Below are 19,032 nucleotides of genomic sequence, written 5' to 3'. Positions count from 1 at the left end.
TGATTGGCCCTGTTTTATCGAAGCACCTTGTAGCATTTTTTTTTTATCATTGCTTTGACAATTACACATCTGTTCGCTGTAGATGAGGTTGGATACACTGTGAAACTGCAACAAAAGAAAATAGAATTATTTCCATTTGAGAAAAGTTAAGCAATAAAATATCCGTGTCATTGGTTTAACTATTTAATGTTGGTTTACTACAGCAGAGTCATGTAGTAGTGTTGTACTTTGCCATGCCATTTACTGTCTTGTCGAGATAATGATATTTGATGATATATTTTAAGATAATGAATTTTCTGATCAAAATCCAGGATTGCCCTTTATGTCTTGAATTGCGCCCATGTTTACCCCCACAGAGCAGACACCGTGTTTGTGGAAAACACAGATGTGGATAACCTGGTATCGAGGTCAGCGGGGTTTAGAAATCCAGTAACTGTAAGCTCCCTGTGACCCTGTCTCCTAACACCTCTGTTACCCGGTTAACTGCTGTGGGCGCTCCAGGAAGTGTTGGATTGGTCTGGCCGTTGTAATCAATCCGCTCAAGCACGTCGAACATTTGTTTCTCTATTTCCTTGTTCACTTGTCTAAATATTTTTCAAATCCAGCCTTGAGCAGGATTTGTCAGCAGGGATTTTGCTGCGCATGCCTTCAATCCGGGACTGATGGCTGAGAGCTTTCAACACTCAATTATTATTTTCTTCTTTTTGATCGTTTTATGTAATTTGCGGCCTCTGGGCAGTTGTACTCCTCTGAATCCCTGGACTTTTATTAACACGGTACAATCTGCTGCCACACCAGAGTGACTTGTGACCTGATTTTGGTGTTGTTAAGCCGCTGTCTGTTCAGTGTCATGCAATCTCAAATGAGTGTGCTAGAAAGATGGACACACATTGAAGTCCCCTCCATCAGCCACGTCCCAAAGGTCAGACGTCCAAGGTGGATTGGGGGGTTGACTCTGGCACAGGATTCAGCCACTCCCACATCCGATGCTACTTTCCCTTCTGCTTATGTCTTCTGGGTCGTTCATTCTCTCACGTAAGCAGCGACCAAACGGGGCGGCTGTTTGTGCAACATGAACCCTTGTTAGCTTGGCACAGCCAGGTAATACAATAGTACTTCCTTTGCTCACCTTCGGCCCAGGCCATCTGGGTTGTATTTCAGCGATGAGGGGGAGGAGACTTGCTCTGTGATTATATGCACGGACAAACGGCTGGCTTCAAGGGGAAAACAAATGAGGGCTTCAGAGCATCGTGTTAAAACATGGCTTCCTCAGCATTTATGCCTGTGCATGAATACTCAGCCACTTGTTTGGTCGTTCTGCAACCATTTCATCAGTACAGGACTGCTGTACAGTTTATGATTTGATTTTCTACACTTAGTAGACTGTATTTCTTCTTTTTAACTGGACCGTGATGTTGTGGGGAAGGCATTCAATTTAGTCTGCTGCCTTTTTACAGTAATTACATACTTGACTTTTATCTTCTCGCATTAATTCAGTGTTGACCAATGACACAATTTATTTTCATTATTGAAAATTTGTCTGCTTTATGCTCCATTACACCCAGCAAACAGAACATTCAATTAGACCTTTTTCAATTGTACTAGCTTGGCCAGATTGCTGGCTGCTTTGTTAATACTATGGACACGTACTGGTTTTTGAGAGAATTCATAAAGCTCTTCAAGAAATCTTAACCTGAGAAATCAGTTGCTTTAAGACAAGGGCTGGGACTATCCGCTTTCAATACAATACGTATCACGATACTTGGGGGCCGATCCGAAACGTTTTGCGATACAGTAAGTAATTAAGATGAGTAATACGTTTCACTTAAGTGTAAAAAGATATGTATCTAAAGTTTATAAACCAAATGCCATTGGACCATTTATTGAAGAGTTAAGATTGAAAAGTGAAATAATGCAAAATGTAACTGCTGTGTAACTGTCACTGGAAAATAAGCACAGAATGAAAATACCTCCAAACAGTATTGAAAGTGTTGCAGCATCAAGTATTGCGATCCGATCCAATGTTTTGTCCCAGCCCTATTGAAGACAAACATGAAGGTAAATGAATGCTGGCTTATGCTTGCTGCTGGCAGGTTGTAAAAAATGCCACATAACATATGCAGTTGCCACTGTATTAAATGTGCTTTGCTGTTTCAGTGGGCTGTCTTATCGCTCCTCTTGTGAATCAGCAGCCGACTGTCTGGCTCGCTTCGGCCTACAGAAAAACAGCTGCTAAATTGTATGAAAGCGTCTAAGAGTCTAAGGAGTGCCGCTGAGTAGAGCCACTCAGGTACCAGTGTTAAATAGCTATAATTTGCTAGCGCTAATGCTCACTCAGGCTTTCTCATCTGCGCTGCTTAACATTTGTGACCACGTTGAAGCAAACTGAGACAGCTACCTTTAAGATATCTCCGTTTCGCATTTAGAGACAGATTAACTAAGCATACAGCTCAAGTTTAATGTGCAATTAAGGTAGCTTTTTACCAGGCTCACTTGGTAAAGGCTTTCACTAGGTATCTTACTATACAAGTAAAGTTTGTGTTGTGCAGGCACTTGTGTTGACGGGCTGTGATTCGACTGCACGGTGGCTGAGCAGTTAGCGCTCTTGCCTTTCAGCAAGAAGGCCGTGGTCTCCAGACCTGTGATGAGTTTGCATGTCTGAATGTGTTTCCGTGGGTGTTCTTGTTTCCCCCTTTACTCCAAAACATGCACAATAGGTATATTATCAAGCTAGTTTATTCTGACCATTAGCCTGCCTCCACATCTGGAAATGGGTCCCTGGGTGCTGCACTGTGGTCACCCACCAGTATAAGATGGGTCGAATGCATAGGACAAACTTCATACAACAATAAAGTTGTTGTTGCTGCAGGAGAGCGGCTGTGTCCATCTTTCAACTGTATAGTAACCCACAGAGCCAGATATACTGCTTTTGTAAAGAGATTATAATAATGCCCCAAGACTCTCACTGGACTTTGGGGCGACGGTGGCGCAGAGAGTAGAGCGGGTCGTCTTGTGACCGGGGGTGCACACTGTCGTTGTGTCCTTGGGCAAGACATTTCACCCACCTTGCCACCAGTGTCTGCATACACTGGTGTATGAATGAGAATGTGAACGGGTGAGTGCTTCATTGCTGTAAAGCGCTTTGAGTCCCTAAAGTAGGGAGAAAGGCGCTATATAAATCTTTACTATTATTCCTCATTATGCCCACTGCCGGAGTACTAAATCTCAACCAATTTTACTGTAGAAGTCCTGAGCAAATTCACTTTGAATACCCTCAATTTTTACTACAATTGAATTGAAATGATCACATCACTAACAGTGTTGTCTTTTGTACTTATATTTTGGTCGACTCTCAAATATGATATTTACACCGTTGGAAATAAATCCTCAAATATATTATAAATTCCAAATAAAAACATTTATTTGCATCCAAGCAATTTTTCCATGCCCTCCTTTTTGCCATTCCCATGATTTTTTTCCTTTTTGCCGTTCCCACGAGTCGCAAGCCTTAACTATCTGATGTGAAAGAAGAGTTGACGTTAATAACATAATAACACACTCTGTATTTTACAGCGGGTAACATCGGCCATAGAGGAAGATGGATGAGCTTCAGGATGTCCAGCTGACTGAGATCAAGCCCCTGCTGACCAATAAGGTAACTAGAAACATTCACCAACGGGCAACTTGTGTGCGGGGATGGGGATTACACGGCACAGTGCCCATCTACCCATGTCTTGCTGCTTTTCGACATGGAGCTTGCGTTCCAAACCAAAGCCTATCAGGGCTCCTTTTGGGACGGTCTTCCACCCCTGGGCCCAGCGAGCCGTACTGATGCCAACGTGACGTGAACAGACTGCTGGCCTTTGATTTGCGGAGAGAGGAGAGAGAAGACGGCCTTTTCAAATATTTTGCAGCGTCATATCGTGTTTTTTGCCCATTAACAGCATTTGCAGCTTTTAGGAAAAGGTTACGGCTGTTCGCTTATCTTCACAGTTGTCTTTAAGCTGCTTCTTTCCTCTAGTTTTTGGCTTGGCATAGACTCCATCAGTATTTCAGGGGCTTTAAAAACTTCTTATCAATAATGAAATGGCTGAATGGCCAGCAGACAGAGGGTGCAGTGGCTCACAAATGGGAGAGACTGTCGGAACACAAGTTCAAATAAGAATATCAAAAGCAGCGTTTAAAAGCCTTATGTCTGAACAGTGAAGTCAGGCGTTGTGGCTGTGCACAGCATCTGGCACAGCTGCTTTTTCCCTCCCTCCGTCCCTCTCCCATTGCGTCATAAAGCGCTCATTTGCTCACATCGAGCACACAATGTTATGTTTAGAACAGACAGAACACTGTTATGTTGTTGCTCAGACGCACAGATGACTCCTGGTTTAAAGATCAATGAAATGTGATGAATATAAAAGCAGCTTTGGATGAGCCACTGTCACAGAAACGTAAAGAGGACCTTGTAAAAACCCAGTCTGATGCGGGTCACTGTGTCATTAATTAGTGATACATGGTTTATTAGCTAACATGAATTTTTACACAACACAATTGCTATTGAGTTTTTATTTCTATCTTAAAGTACAATGACTAGGAGGCCTGATGAAAACCCCTGGAAGCTTAAATGTGGATCAGTAATGTGCACTCGTTAAAAAACTTAAATAAATAAATCTCAGTAAAACTATCGTTGACTTTATCAAAGAAGGCTTTGTCTGTTCTGGCCCCCGACCAACACCGTTATATTTTTTGGCCTCCACTTCAAATGAGCTGGACTCCCCCTGGAGAAGAGTGAAGCCACATACTGCGTCCTGAACCGTGTCGGGGTGAAATGTGCCGTGTGGGAAAGACTGCGTAGCATGAACCTGAACTGCAAAACCCAGCTCAACGAGTCTTCATGTCCTACTCAAAGGCAAACGCTTCGAACCGATGTATAGTGCAAGGCATTCCTACAGCGCGCTTCCATTCATCACTGTAAATAATTCATAACTTACTGGTAGCGAGTGCAAGCTGATAGGAAGAAAGACTGCTGAATTGGGTGAGGAAACGCAGGATAATGAGATAGAAATAAGCACACAATAACAAACCATGAATTTGACAAAGGCAATACAGAAATAAGAAAGGAGGCTCCTCTTTATTTCTGAGTGCCATGGAAAAAACGGGGGGTGGTGAAGAAACTCTCCCAGGCAGATCAAAGCTCTCCCACTCCATCGTCTTTCTCGCTCCATCTCAGCGGCTGATTAGAAAACTGTGGCTGTCAGGGGGAGCGTTTTGTTCTCTCCTGAAGCATCTTTTACAGACAGTCTGGGGGGTACGTTACATCAGATTAGCAAAGCTTATGATGTCTCAGGGGGGTTATCATTTGGGGCTAAACACTATCTGGGAAAAGTCGTTTATTCTCATTTCTTGTGCCTGATGTTGGAGCACTTGCTATGGTACCAGAAAGATGAAAGATGAAGGACACTGACCGATTACTCCCTCTAGTGGCCGGCTCATTAGAAAGTCAAATAGGTCCAAAAGCAGATAGAGAGGTGTAGTCAACAGCTTATGTTCAAACGGATTGAGACTGAGGCAGTAGCGGTAATCGGTAAGTCAAATTTAATCTGGTGATGACGCAGCACGCCTGTGTAAAAAAAACAAAAAAACAAGCCGTGCACTGACTGCTGCAGCATTGTAACCATGACAACTGTAATGATCAGACCGGAGATTACATCAGCCCCTTAACAGAGGTTACCAGTAGAAATTACCGGCTGTCTGACTGTAAGGAATGAACAATGAAAGCTAAAAATAGTTTCTCTTTAAATACATTTTCAAGTCTTTGCCTCTTCCATTCATCGTTTGACACTTTTTTTTCCCTTCTCTCTGGGGATGGATCACGACTATCCCAGCAACAGGAAAGGAATGGGGAAGGGAATCTTTCATTTGAGTAGCACAGGGGACATTTATATACAGGAATAATAAAAGACAGATGCACAACTCTTGAGCTGTCCCCTCATGACAGTTTAGCAAACAGTAGTAAAGAAAACACGGTCAGGTGGCCCCTGTCTGGAACCCATCTCCATTCTGCCTTTCTGCAGTGTGATCAGAGTTGACAGAAAATGAGCTTTTGCCAAGTTGTATGTACGCCATCTGCCTCCAGGCACATGCTGAGCTGGTCTGCTTTTGAATCCCTCCCCTGTCTTGTTTACTCGTGCCCATTCTCCCCTTCACCACCACGCGTGCCCAGAAACTAAAAATAATAAAGTTTCTGTCAAAACATTTCAGCTCTTTGCGTGGTAAACTAGTGATGGGTTACACCAGCCTGTGATTGACAGGTTGGGGGCGGCTTCGAGGGGCTGATGGCGCAGATTGGCAGCCTCTCTTCAGTCAGTCCACCCCCAGAAGCTTACTGGCACCGAGTGTGGAGTGACTGAATGTAAAGCGCTTTATAAAACCAATGCGAAGCTAATGCTTTTTTTGTATTTTCTTTCAGAACGGACGCAACTTCCAGGATTTTGACTGCCAGGTAATTGTTTTGACATCACATACCTAACCTGGATTAATCAATATAGTTTTGAAATGTTAACATGATTTAAATACATTGCTGCACCACTTCTTATTCTTATTGATGCTGTTCATGGTTGAACCGGTTGTGTTTGGCTTGGTTTTATGACTGTGCTGCTCTTGTGTCTTAAACCTTAAACAAAAGCTTTGGAGTGAACTGAAAAGGCCTTTGCCGAGCAGAACTGTCTGGTTTACTATTCCTTTGGTTGTATTTTTGAAGTTTCAGACTGTTGATTGAAACTCACAGGTTTTGAGACAGGCGTGGCCATTGTGTAATGCGGTGTGTCTATCTAGAACTCCACAAAGGCCGGTCTCCTACACAGAGACCTGCATTGTTGTTTTTAGCTCTGCTTCCCGTGCACCTCCAGCCCCAGAGAACGCCTGAAATAACTCTGCTGATATTTAGCAGAATATTTAACCCTTTGTGGTTCTATGTGAAGCATTACTTTCTGCTTTGGAGAACGTTATAAAAAAATGCTGATTTTAACACACAACAGAATGAGCTTTATTTATTATTATAGGACAATGTGTATTAACCAGCAATGCAGCTGATGCCAGAATTAGCCAGAAAGCTAGTTTTCATCTGTAGTCCTTTTTCAGATGTACATAGAAAAAGTACAGGGTTAAAACTACAGCATAAAGCATTGTATTACATTGTAGAGCGAGAGTACGACAGCGCAGTACAGCAGCAAACAATAAAAGCAAGACAGTATCAACAAGCTCACTGCTTAGCGAGTGCTTAGCCTAATTAATTTGGACATCGATAGTTGTAATTTATGCAAGATGCTAATTTGCTGTTAAATGGGACTTTGTGTGTAATCTGGCTCCAGGCTCTTTTAGTGAAATTGACCGGAGGTTGTAGCGTCATTTCCTGAGCATCCAGGACACACGGGGTTAACGCTTTCATCCCTGTCTCACTTTCTGCATCACTTCGAGCATCCCACCAGAGCTAAATATAGCCTCTGCAGGCGGAGCATGAGCAGTGCTGCCCTGCTCGGAGCCACATTGGCCGCAGCATGCGTTTCCCTGCATTGTCCAGGACACTCATTTGCTTTCATCCAGTGCACCACTTTCTTAAGCCGCTTATGTTTCATGGATAGATTGTCTTCATTTTTATGCAAAGTCCTGTTTGCCAAAGATTATAACGGGTCATCATTTTTTCATCATGTTTGCCCCCCTTTAGACCAAATACACAACATAGTGTGTCATATTATTGGGTTTTCTTGCCAGAATCTTGAATTGTGCTCAAAATGAAGACGGAGTTGCTGATGAACACGATCATTTCTATTAACCGATAATCCCTGGGTTAAAACACAATGTGAAACTAAAGATCTCTTCAAAGATGCTTTGAGATGCTCGAATATGAGTCTGGTAGCTTCTCTCACAGACTGCGATGGCATAGTTTCCTTTTCCCTCTTAAGCATTTGCAGCACATAAATGTGTGACGTGGGGGAGGTGATCTGTGCCTCTGTAGTGACATTCCCGCAGCTGGAGGACGAATCCAGCGCTCCCCTCTTCATATCAATGCTCCTTTAGCGCCCTCTGCTGTTCTTGGAAGGTAGGTATGTCAGATGATTCTGCAGCTTATTGAATATATGACAGGGTAAAGTTGTACAGGGGCAGAAAACACTCCAATTTGCGTATTGGTCATTAATATTATTATTTTTTAATACATTTGTGGGAGAGGGAGGCCTTCAAGGAAAAAAGGTTGGGAACTACTGCTCTCTGCCTCTGGTTCTTTGCCTTTTCTTTTTTTTCCATGGAGTCCTCCCCTGCACTTTCTATGCCAGGGCCCATATAAAGTGTGTTAGAGACTCATACAATGGGCTGTGAAGGTTTAGGCACCCTGTATCAACATTTCTATTGACATGAATCATGGAGCAAGGGGAAGATGAAATGATCCGCAAAAAGCATGGGGTCAGATTTTAAAAGGCAAGAAAGGTTTTAATTCCACCATTTACATTTTTGAAAGGATATTACAGTTCGGCTCATTTCTTGAAACACAAATGACATTCTTAAAACTCAAAGATCATTTAGCAAAACAGTCTTACAGTTCGGGCTCAACACTGTAGCTCACTTGCAAAAGATCATATCTCTCCCAAAGCAGTTCACTTATGCTTCAAAACTAAATTTCCTTCTCATTTAAACCGTCAATGCCCCGAAAATGGCAAAGATCCGTCTCAATTGCTTTGGCTCGTTTCTCAAAGACCGGACGTTCTCAACACTCTCGGTGCTTTTGCCAAAATAACGTGGATGGTTCGGCACAACACCATGGTTCAACCTGCAGAAGCTCATACCTCTCCCAAAACAGTTCTCTCATGTGTCAAAACCAGGGGCGGACTGGGACTGAAAACCAGCCCTGGACTCTGGTCAGCCTGGCGTAAATGTGACACTTCCACAAATACATATGTTAACCTCTTACCCCCCGCCTTAACCGAGAGCATTTTCTCCAGTTCAGCTTTGCCCAAATCTAAAAGCTTCTTGACCGGAGAGCAACACTACAACGCCTCATTTGAAAGCTGTGATGGTAACTTTATATCACGTTGTCGCTTTATTTTTGTCATGTTTTTGTTGCTTTTTCATACCTTTTTAGTGGCTTTTTGACGCGTTTTCGTCACTTTTTTGTCACTTCTTCGTCACTTTTTCGTTGTGTTTTCGTCTCTTGTTTTTCGGGGCTTTTTTCATGTTATTGTGGTTTTTTCATCGCTTTTTTCATTGCTTTGTCGTCACGTTTTCGTCACATTTTGTTGTGTTTTTGTCACTTTTTTGTTGCTTTTCCAGCACGTTTTTGTTTTTGGATGCTTTTCTTTTAAGCTTTTAGATTTGGGTAAAGCTCGGTTTCGCCCGGGGGTAAGGGGAAGGTAAAGGGAGAGGCCAGACCGGTGGCCCAAGAGCCAGTGGCCCTTCTGTGCTCTTCCAGAATGGACATATGGCCAGTCCGCCCCTGGTCAAAACTAAATTTCCTTCTCATTTATACAGTCAGTGTCCCCAAAATGCTTTGTACTTTTGGGATTGTGCCAGCACTGCAAGTCTAAATGTTTAGATGTTTTGTCACTATGGCAGAGGACCATTGAAATGTCTCTCATGTCCACCTTTCAGTCATTGTTAGTCAAGTCCTAGTTTCACTTGACTGTTAATTGCTGTAATAAATGTATCAAATGTTCCAAGAGATTCATATATGGTATTCATTCATGGTATTGTGTTCTTGACTAATTTGGACAATTGATCAGACTATTGTGCATGTGATGACTTATACAATGAAATGACACTGACACGTTTTAGAGCGGAACCATTAGACTGAGAATCAAGAGATCAACAAGATCTATTCACTTGGAAATTGTGCTAATTGTCGGCTACTTAATCATTTGTAAATGTAAATGTATTGAGACATGGACTTAAACATTTGCAGTTTGATGAAATTAATGAGAAATTCTGTTGTGAACAATTGCCAAGTGGTTTGGAGAGTTGTCCATGTTGTTTTGAGAATTTAATTTCTGTTTCAAGAAATGAGCCAAACCAATGGAGAAAACTGTAATGTAAAAAAGGCCAGAGCAAAAGCTATCACAGCTTTAAAGACTCTTCTTGGCAGCCTAGACTCTTCCAGTTCTTGTTTGAGCGATTTTAGCCCTTTCTTCCTTACAAAAGTCTTCCAGAACTAAGTGATTTCTGGGCTGTCTGTCACACACTGCTCTTTGGGGGTTTATGCACAGATCTTTAATGATGTTTGGGTCAGGAAACTGTGAAGGCCATTGCAAAACCCTCAGACTGCACCTCTTGAGGTAATCCACCGAGGATTTAGAGCTGTGTTTGCAATTATTATTTGTAGAAGCCATTTGCTTTGTAACTTCAGCTTTTCCACAGATGGTGATACGTTTTCCTTCAGATATAGTTGGAAATTAATGTAATCCATTCTTTGTTCTACCCATGAAATGTTCCCTGTGCCACTGGGTGCAACACAAACCTGAAGGATCCAACCCCAGGATTAACACTTGGACAGATATTTCTGTGCAGCTTCTTCTCCAAACTGACCTTTTCTCATTTCGGCCAAAAGGTTTTATTTTAATCTGTTTTTTGTCTCAAAAATGCTTGAGGTTTGTCTATAAGTTATGCCTAATCTTTTGCATCCCACTGTAGAACATTTTGGCCAGAATGAGCAACGGTCCAACTACTTTCACCGTCTGTGAAAAGTGGAAGTTCAAAAGCAAATGGCTTCTACAAACGGGTAATAATTGTAAACACAGCTCCAAAGCCACACTGGATTACCTCAAGAGGTGCAGTCTGAACGTTTTACTGTGGTCTCCTGACCCAAACATCATTGAAGATCTGTGGATAAACCCCAAAGAGCAGTGTGTGACAGACAGCCCAGAAATCTTAGTTCTGGAAGACTTTTGTGAAGAAGAAAGGGCTAAAATCCCTTGAACAAGAACAGGAAGACTCTCGGCTGGCTAGAAAAAAAGAGATACAGGCCATATTGGGGAGCGAGGAGGCATTATGCAGGCTGCTCAAACTTTTGCTCTGGCTATTATTACATTAACATGACATTAATATTATTTACCTAGTATAAACCTGATTTGGGAAATATCACATTAGCATGAGGTTGTAGATGAGGTTTTCTCATCTACAATCTCATGCTTTTTTGGAGAACATCTTTCCCTTGCCCCATTATTCACATTAGAAATTTTGATCTGAGATGCCTAAACTTTCAAACCTGCTGTATATATAATCTAATTATTAAATTGCTATTCAATACCACATTGAGCAAAATAGTTGGCAGCTGTGAGCTGACCCTGCCTTGTAAAAAAGCTGAAAAAAATGGCATGAAAATGTTCCATGGAAGTAGTGTAGACCCCTGAAATGTTTTAGGACATTGTTTACTTCTTAATAGTAGTTGTTTGTGTTGGGCCACCTGGGCCTTGGGTTTGGAATCAATGACCGCTGTTTGACTTTCTTTAGTTCCTAGTAAGGGCAGCAGAGGGCGCCATCATCATATGCGTTTACTATTGCCACGCTACATGCTTGAATGTCTTTCCTGGGATGAATGCTATTGTGGTTCAAAGCATAAATATGTGTATTTCCTCTTGTGGAAATATAAAAAAAAATATAAAAGTTACAACAAATAATCTTGTTATGCTTCTGGATTTCTGTTACACTGATCCCATGCTTTATCATGTGAGTGCAGCACTTTGGCAGAACAGAGCTTATGGTCTGATCCTTTAAAGTTGAGTGCAAGTCTCTCACCAGTGGCAGGGGATCAGTGGCTTTATTCCCACATTTTTGTGTAAACTCTATGTCATTGGCTTAAGTCTGTGTGATCACTCGACCTGCTGACACTTGATGAGTCATTATGGTGCACCATAAGCTTAAGATCACCCAACAGCAGTGCTCTGCACCTGCTAGACCCTATTTTAACATGTATGTAAGCACTGTGTGAAACCCATCATCCTGATTCTGAATCTGATTTCTAGTCACTTCTTCTCAATATTTAGAACATACATTTTAGTTGATGCAACATGGCTCCATCTATCAGAGTGGACATCATGCAAGAACAAACCAACAAAGGCTCGCTAGGTCCCACCTTCTCAGAACTGCTCTACGTGTGCTATTGGCTCATTGCTCGCTCTGTGCTGATGACAAAGCACACTAGGAGTGGTAGATCAATAAACTACATGGCTCAGATAACCTACAAACCTGGGATGCATTTCTTTCTTCTTTTCTGGTAAATGAATAATCAATTGTAAACCAAAGTAATGTACATGCAGGAGCTAAACCCTGCAGTGACCTACAGGCTTCAGAAGGTCGTTGTTGTGCACTGTGATTCGTGTACGCTGTGAATGTATTGCAATCCTCATAATCTATTCTTCTTGCGTGAGAATGACACGATAGTAAACACAAGCCGCCATTTTGCTGATGCAGAGCTCAGGGCGTGTTGTCAAAGTCAGCCTCAGCACCGATATGAGCTGGTGACGTGCGCTCCGCTGCGTTTTCCTGAATATCCTTGCTGCACCCCGTTACCCTTCCCCCTGCCTGTTTCCCTTTTCCTCAGACCCCACCCCCAGCCGCTACCCACCTGACCCTCCGCAATCCAATTAGACGCGGCGATGGCTGGATGTACGGACGCGCAGAGACTACCAAAGCACAAACTGCAGTCTCACTCTCCTTCAGCCACCACCCCCTCCTACTCACCTCCTTAGTCTGTCTCTCTCTCTCGTTTCCCATCTCTTCAGCTTCCCATTCAGATTATCCACCCTCTTCTGTCTTTACCCTACCCTCCCACCCTCTCCCCTCCTTCCTCCTCCTCCTCCTGCTTTTGGAAGCCTTCAAAGCTGCCCAGCACACCCTTCTTGCACATAGCATAACAGGCTCTTTTGCCTCTGCGTGGGAACAACATGTCAGCTGTTTTGGATTTGGACCAGCTCGCATGCTCTGGGAATGGAGTGGTGAGTGACATCCTCGTCCTCCGCGGAGGCACCTGGCTACTTCTCATTAGAGGGACAGTTGTGCGGTGGGCTTCTGAAATGTGTTTCTGCAGCTGACTGGGCTTGTAGTGTATTCCAGGTTTTGTCCGTCAACATCTTTAACCTTAACTTGGGCTATTTTTCTCAGCAGCTGCTGTTGTATTTATGGAATGGCGAGGGAGAGAGACAGACTAGGTAGAACATGCATGATGTTTGTGGTGCATTTTAACATAGATATTAAGAAGCTGCACTCTGTTGCTTTTGTCGATTTAACACATTATGCATTGCAATATGTTGTTTTTTTATGTTTGTACTAGTGATCTGCGGGAGGTCACTCATTTCTATTGTATCGTCAAGCACAAAAGCAGAAAAGTCAGTTTCATGTGTGCTACGAGAGCAGAGCAGCCGTGCACTTTATTGTCCCGTATGTGTGTGTGTGTGTGTGTGTGTGTGTGTGTGTGTGTGCTGCTGAGTGTGTCAATTTGCAGCATGTTTGTGCCCCCTGATCTTGCTCTGTAGTGATTGATGCAGCTCCTTGTCAGAGTGACAACAAGAAGGGAAAGATAGTGGGACAGGGAACGATGACACTGCTCTTCTTTTCCACAGCACTATGTGGGGCAAAAACTAAAAACACTTTCTTCCCAAGCAATCTTCTGTCTCTTTGCCATCTGCAGCGTGCATCCAGGATTGGAATGCTGTAAAAAGCTGCAGTCTCCTGCCCCACCCGTCTTTCCTGTTCCTGTAAACCCCATCCATGTCCATATATTTGTAACCAGACACACATGGATGAGTGTCATTAATGAGAGATGAAATGCATGGATCAATACAGCGGCTAAAGCATGCCTAGAGCCTCCATGGCCAGAGCTCTGTTTGTGCTTGGTCACAGCTGGAGAAGCAGGATAAATGATTGCTGTGCACCCTTCTTCTTTTAAGACACACCCTTCTGTTAGTCATGTAGAGCTCCCATGTCCTCACTCTGAGCCTTCACGCTCCAGCTGCTGACTGTAACTTCCAGATTCTGAAGTCATCTTAATCTTATCTTTTTATTCTCTGCTTCATTTCTTGACTCTTGATACATTTGTTTCATGTGGACAAATGTGTTTCTGCTTGTTCATTGTCAAATGTCCTTGACTCTGTCCTTGTCTAAACGAGACAAATCTGCAGCTATAGCCGCTGATTCTTAAACAGGTGTTTTTAGCCCCCACCAGGCCGGGGCTCGGGCATATTTGTATTCACTGTCAAAGGCCTCCAAGAGTCTTAAGGCCTACAGTCCAGATGCATGACTGCAGGGACACTATAGTGTCTATGTGACAGGCCCATTTCTATATTAGCAGCTACTTTCAGCCATAATGCGTTATTTGCTCGAGTCAGAATGAGTAGTTTTCCCTTCCTGCTGCTGCGTCTGTTGCAATTGTGTTATAAATTACTGCGGCCTGTCCTTCAGGGTTTATGTTTGAGCACTTCTAAAGGGACTGTTTTCTCACTATTATAACCTGGGCTTACCTTGATCATACAGCCCATTCATATTGAGTGCCCCACTGCAGCTAAGCACAGAGGCAGCTGTCCTTGTGATGAACTAGTACAGCGGCACATCGGAGTCATTGATTGTGGGTTGATTTTGCCGAGACCCATCAGCCACTATGTAAAATTTGGGAACTGTCTCTCTCCAAAGAGAATTTCAGAAGTCTTTATTTGTCCAAAGGAACAGATGTTTTGGGAACATGGGATTGGGGCTGTTTTGCTTGATGCAGGAATCTGCTTTAAAAAACGATTGAGAATTTCCTGTGCACTTAAATGCAATGATTATTCCAAAAATGTCCTCATGCAACTGCTTTTGAGCTATTCAAGCTAAATGTTTGTGCTCCACTCCTCCTTCCAACTCTGCTAGTGGGACCGGGACCAGAACTAGGTCCTCTGCCTGCTATGAAAGTTGGAATTGTAAAATATATGGCCCTGCTGCTTTGTTTTTCTATATCAAAATTGTTCCTTTGATTGTTGAACTATTTGAAGTTTGTATGATCTTATGATCAGTGACATATTCTTTAGCTGGCATACACTGTACAAACATGGTGTTGAGTGATAAGGGAGCTTTTACAACAGTTTGAATCTACTTTCCTTTGTGTCAACAGGAGCATGACGTAGAGACTCCCCACGGCGTCCTCCATGTGACCATGAGAGGCGTGCCCAAAGGCAACAGACCAGTCATACTCACCTACCATGACATCGGCCTCAACCGTACGTCTGACTCTTTAACACAATGTAAAAGTCTCAAGTCTGCAAGTTACTTAAACCTTTTAATGTCGCTTTTCTAGACAAGTCATGCTTCAACACCTTGTTCAATTATGAGGACATGCAGGAGATCACGCAGCACTTTGCTGTGGTCCACGTGGACGCGCCGGGCCAACAGGAGGCTGCTCCCCCCTTCCCCACTGGGTATGTGTCTCCACTTGACACAGACAGATGGACAAGCACACATTTCATTCTACGACGAGTAAGATACTTCATTTGAGAAGTGTTTTCTTGGCACAGAAACCTACATAACAATTACCAAAGCAAAGTGATTAAACCTGATTGACTTTTATACATATATATATACATATATATATATATATGGTTGTGCCAGGCGTATTGTTTTAAATGTTGTAATCTGTAAAGCACTTTGTGATACCTTTCGGTATTAAAAGCGCTTTATAAATAAAGTTTGATTTGATTGATTGAGACAAAAAAGAAGACTCTTGGGACACTTTCGCACACCGTAACTTTGACATGCCTGTGTTCAGATACCGTTATCCCACCATGGACGAACTGGCTGAAATGTTGCCCTCCGTGTTGACTCAGCTCAAGTAAGTGGCTCTTTCCCATTGACGGCTGATCAATGGCGATGTGTATAAACCAACTATTGATTTGCTGATCCGCACGAACCGCTTCTGTCTGCAGGGTCAACACTGTGATCGGGATTGGTGTCGGCGCAGGGGCGTACGTTCTCACTCGCTTTGCTGTGAGTATTTGTAGCACATCATTTCAGCCGTAATGCTCGACACTATGTACATTCAACACGCACCACGGTCACAGTTGGCAGTAGACGATAGCACCAGGCCACAATAATCCTGACCATCACCACGTTTCACTCGTGCCCATGATCATTGGCTAAAAAAAGCACAATCTCTGTACATTGGAGCAGAAGATACCAGTAGTGACAGAGAGGAGCGAGGGAGTGCCAACAGATGAATAATGAAAAAGACGAGATGGGGGGCTGGACTCGGGAAAGGACTTATCTCAGGCCTGCTTCTTGTTATTGCGCTTTCACGAAGGAAAACTGATTCTCAAAAGCATTTGCTCCAAACAGCCCGTTACAAAATGTATTTGTTTACTCCTCATAGATGTATAACTTTGCATGGTGGATTGCATTTCCATCGACTTGAAAGCACAATCAGCAATCTCTGTATGGAGAGGAATGTTTAATTTCCCAAATGCCCGATCTGTCTGCAGGCATTTCAAACACACTCCCTTTTAATTTGTTCTCTGATTCACTCTTGTGTTTATGCCAATGAGCTGCCAGATGATCTATGCATTTTGTATTGCTGTAAGATGTGTTAGCAAATGAATATTTTCACTTATTTCCCATAATGTTGAGGGTTTTTTTATAAGCCTCAACAATATCAGCACTAATTGTAAAAGTAGTAGCAATAACAACAGGTATCCGGTACTTTTTCCCTTTACTTCACTGACAATTTAGCATTACTTTGTAGTAGCTTCCGCCTTTGATACAATTCAATGAAATGGTCCACTGACTTGTGTCTGTAATTCTTAGCTGAACCACCCCAGCCTGGTGGAGGGGCTTGTGCTCATCGACGTAGACCCCTGTGCTGAGGGATGGATCGACTGGGCCGCCTCAAAGGTCAGTACAACCACTGACAACATAAATAATTAAGCTGCCACTTCCCTTTTGAACATGTTTTTAAAAAAACAGATTGCGTTCAGACTCCCACAGTCATAAGAGGTATCACTAAATGGTTTTCAGTTTTTCCTACTCAATAAACTTCTTTGTGTGCAGCTGTCCGGTTGGACCAGTAACTTGGTGGACATCATCATGGCTCACCATTTCAGCACGGTGAGTTTGTCACCATCTTCTCAGGCTTTTCCTCATTATTCTCGTGACCTTTATTCAGTAATAGACTGAAACAGTAGATTATAGAACCTAGACTTGTCTTGATTTCCCTCGATGCCCAAACCTCATCTCTCACTCTCACATTTTAATTATACCATTTCTGACTCTTAAGGGCTCTCATAGATCTTTCCATAGTCTTAACATAGTTTCCACTTGCTGTCTGGTTTTTTGTTTTTGTGTCTAAAAGCTTTTTTTTCCTCATTAGGATGAGCTGACTGATAACCAAGAGCTGATCCAGACCTACCGTCTACATATTGCCCAAGACATTAACCAGGACAACCTGGCACTCTTCTGTGGATCCTACCAATAGTAAGACAAACTCCAAACATGTATTTAAATTATAGCATTTTGTGAACAGCTTTGCTGGTTATATATAATAAATGATCTATTACCACATGGTATATTCATCTCCTAATTCTTTGTAGTCGGCAGGACCTGGGGATTGAGAGGCCCATTGTTGGACTGAATGAACACACTGTCAACACACTCACGTATGTGCAGTTCCTACAGTATTGTCTCCACATTGTCTATACACCGTTTAGAGAACAGAGTCTTCTGGGATGTCTTGGGCTACCTGTGTATGCAACTATTCACATTTTTTTCTTTACCCATTTAGATGCCCTGCATTACTAGTGGTTGGTGACACATCTCCTGCTGTGGAGGCTGTGGTGGGTTCCAAATCCGTCTTAACTCACAAAATATTAATGAGAAGAGAAATCCGCACAGCTTCCGCATCTAAATCCAAATTTCTTTTCTGTTTCAGGTGGAGTGCAATTCCAGATTAAATCCCACCAAAACCACACTCCTAAAGGTAAGCCTTCGTGAATGTTATGCATAAGGTGCATAGTTGAATTGCTGATGAGAACACTTGTGTTTTTGTAGATGGCTGATTGTGGAGGTCTGCCCCAGGTTGTGCAGGTAAATGCATCTTCTGACATGTGTCTGTGTTTATGAAATCTTTTTTCAAATGCACTCACTTATGTATTTTGTTTACAGCCAGGAAAGCTTGCAGAGGCCTTCAAATACTTTGTCCAGGGCATGGGCTACAGTAAGTAATATGTGACCTTTGTTTTGCTGTGTTAACAAAGGAAATGTCCTAACACGTTTTTGGGCTGACGTCTTTGTGGTCAAAGTTGGTGTTTAGGTTCACGATGTACTTACTTCCTGTTGACATCAGAGCAATGGGTGTTTTTTTAAATGAGTTGATAGATTGTTGGCCTGGGCTGCCATGTATATGAGCGGGTACAGACCTGCTGTGAACCCGGGCTCTGGACAGTGGCCCACAGTGCATGAAAGCGCTTTTTTTTACCAGGCTACTCACAGAGGGGCAGATTGAGGCTCTGCACGTGGTAATAGCATATCCTCTGTGCTCCTTACAGTGTTTGGCAACCATAACCCTCAGTAGGTGAGGTCTGTGCTTCTGTCATGACTGAAATGACAGACCCTAAATCTATATTTTCTGCACATCAGATCCATTTCTACTCAGTTCTGTGTGGGCGTGGAAATGGACATTTTCTCTCTTGTGTGCTCGTCTTTAAACATGCATTTGTTAAAAGACTGCATAGTTTAACAGGCCTTCAGGATTCTCCAGTCTGGAAAGACCAATTCAAGCATGAACAGTACTTACGTTTGCTGTGTTTATGCAGATGATGTCTATCTGATTTTCTTCTCTGCTGCTCCCCTTTCTTCCAAAGCCGTTGCTGTTGGAGGCACCTTTGGGTGTAGCTCTTGTGTCAGAGTACCCCTGTTGATCAAATGCCATTGCAGGATTAGAGCCGATTAAAATGTGTTTTCACACTGTGAGCGTGTGTGTCACACCACAGCATGATTCTCAAAGCAGCTTTTCCCTTATTAACACATAGCAACAGTGTGAAAGCC

General features: G+C 42.8%; 1 protein-coding gene across 3 annotated transcripts in view; it reads left to right on the top strand.

Annotated features, from left to right (window-relative positions):
* Positions 1 to 19,032, top strand: part of ndrg3a (ndrg family member 3a) — a 29,549-nt gene that overhangs the window by 9,088 nt on the left and 1,429 nt on the right. For 2 of the 3 annotated variants that reach the window (XM_079578262.1, XM_079578260.1), the window contains exons 2-15: positions 3,574 to 3,655; positions 6,461 to 6,493; positions 15,116 to 15,221; positions 15,299 to 15,419; positions 15,767 to 15,829; positions 15,924 to 15,984; positions 16,798 to 16,884; positions 17,041 to 17,097; positions 17,360 to 17,463; positions 17,580 to 17,645; positions 17,771 to 17,822; positions 17,918 to 17,965; positions 18,037 to 18,072; positions 18,151 to 18,202. In XM_079578262.1, coding sequence (XP_079434388.1) covers positions 3,599 to 3,655; positions 6,461 to 6,493; positions 15,116 to 15,221; positions 15,299 to 15,419; positions 15,767 to 15,829; positions 15,924 to 15,984; positions 16,798 to 16,884; positions 17,041 to 17,097; positions 17,360 to 17,463; positions 17,580 to 17,645; positions 17,771 to 17,822; positions 17,918 to 17,965; positions 18,037 to 18,072; positions 18,151 to 18,202 — 943 coding nt within the window. In that variant the 5' untranslated portion in view covers positions 3,574 to 3,598. Of the gene's footprint in view, positions 1 to 3,573; positions 3,656 to 6,460; positions 6,494 to 12,653; positions 12,969 to 15,115; positions 15,222 to 15,298; positions 15,420 to 15,766; positions 15,830 to 15,923; positions 15,985 to 16,797; positions 16,885 to 17,040; positions 17,098 to 17,359; positions 17,464 to 17,579; positions 17,646 to 17,770; positions 17,823 to 17,917; positions 17,966 to 18,036; positions 18,073 to 18,150; positions 18,203 to 19,032 lie in introns of those variants that run through there. The other variant, XM_079578261.1, reaches the window with a different exon arrangement.

This window comes from Gobius niger, assembly GCF_951799975.1.
Source record: "Gobius niger genome assembly, chromosome: 20".
Classification (NCBI taxonomy): Eukaryota; Metazoa; Chordata; class Actinopteri; order Gobiiformes; family Gobiidae; genus Gobius; species Gobius niger.
Note: the sequence above shows the minus strand (reverse complement) of the source record. Positions and strands in the feature narration are given on the sequence as shown.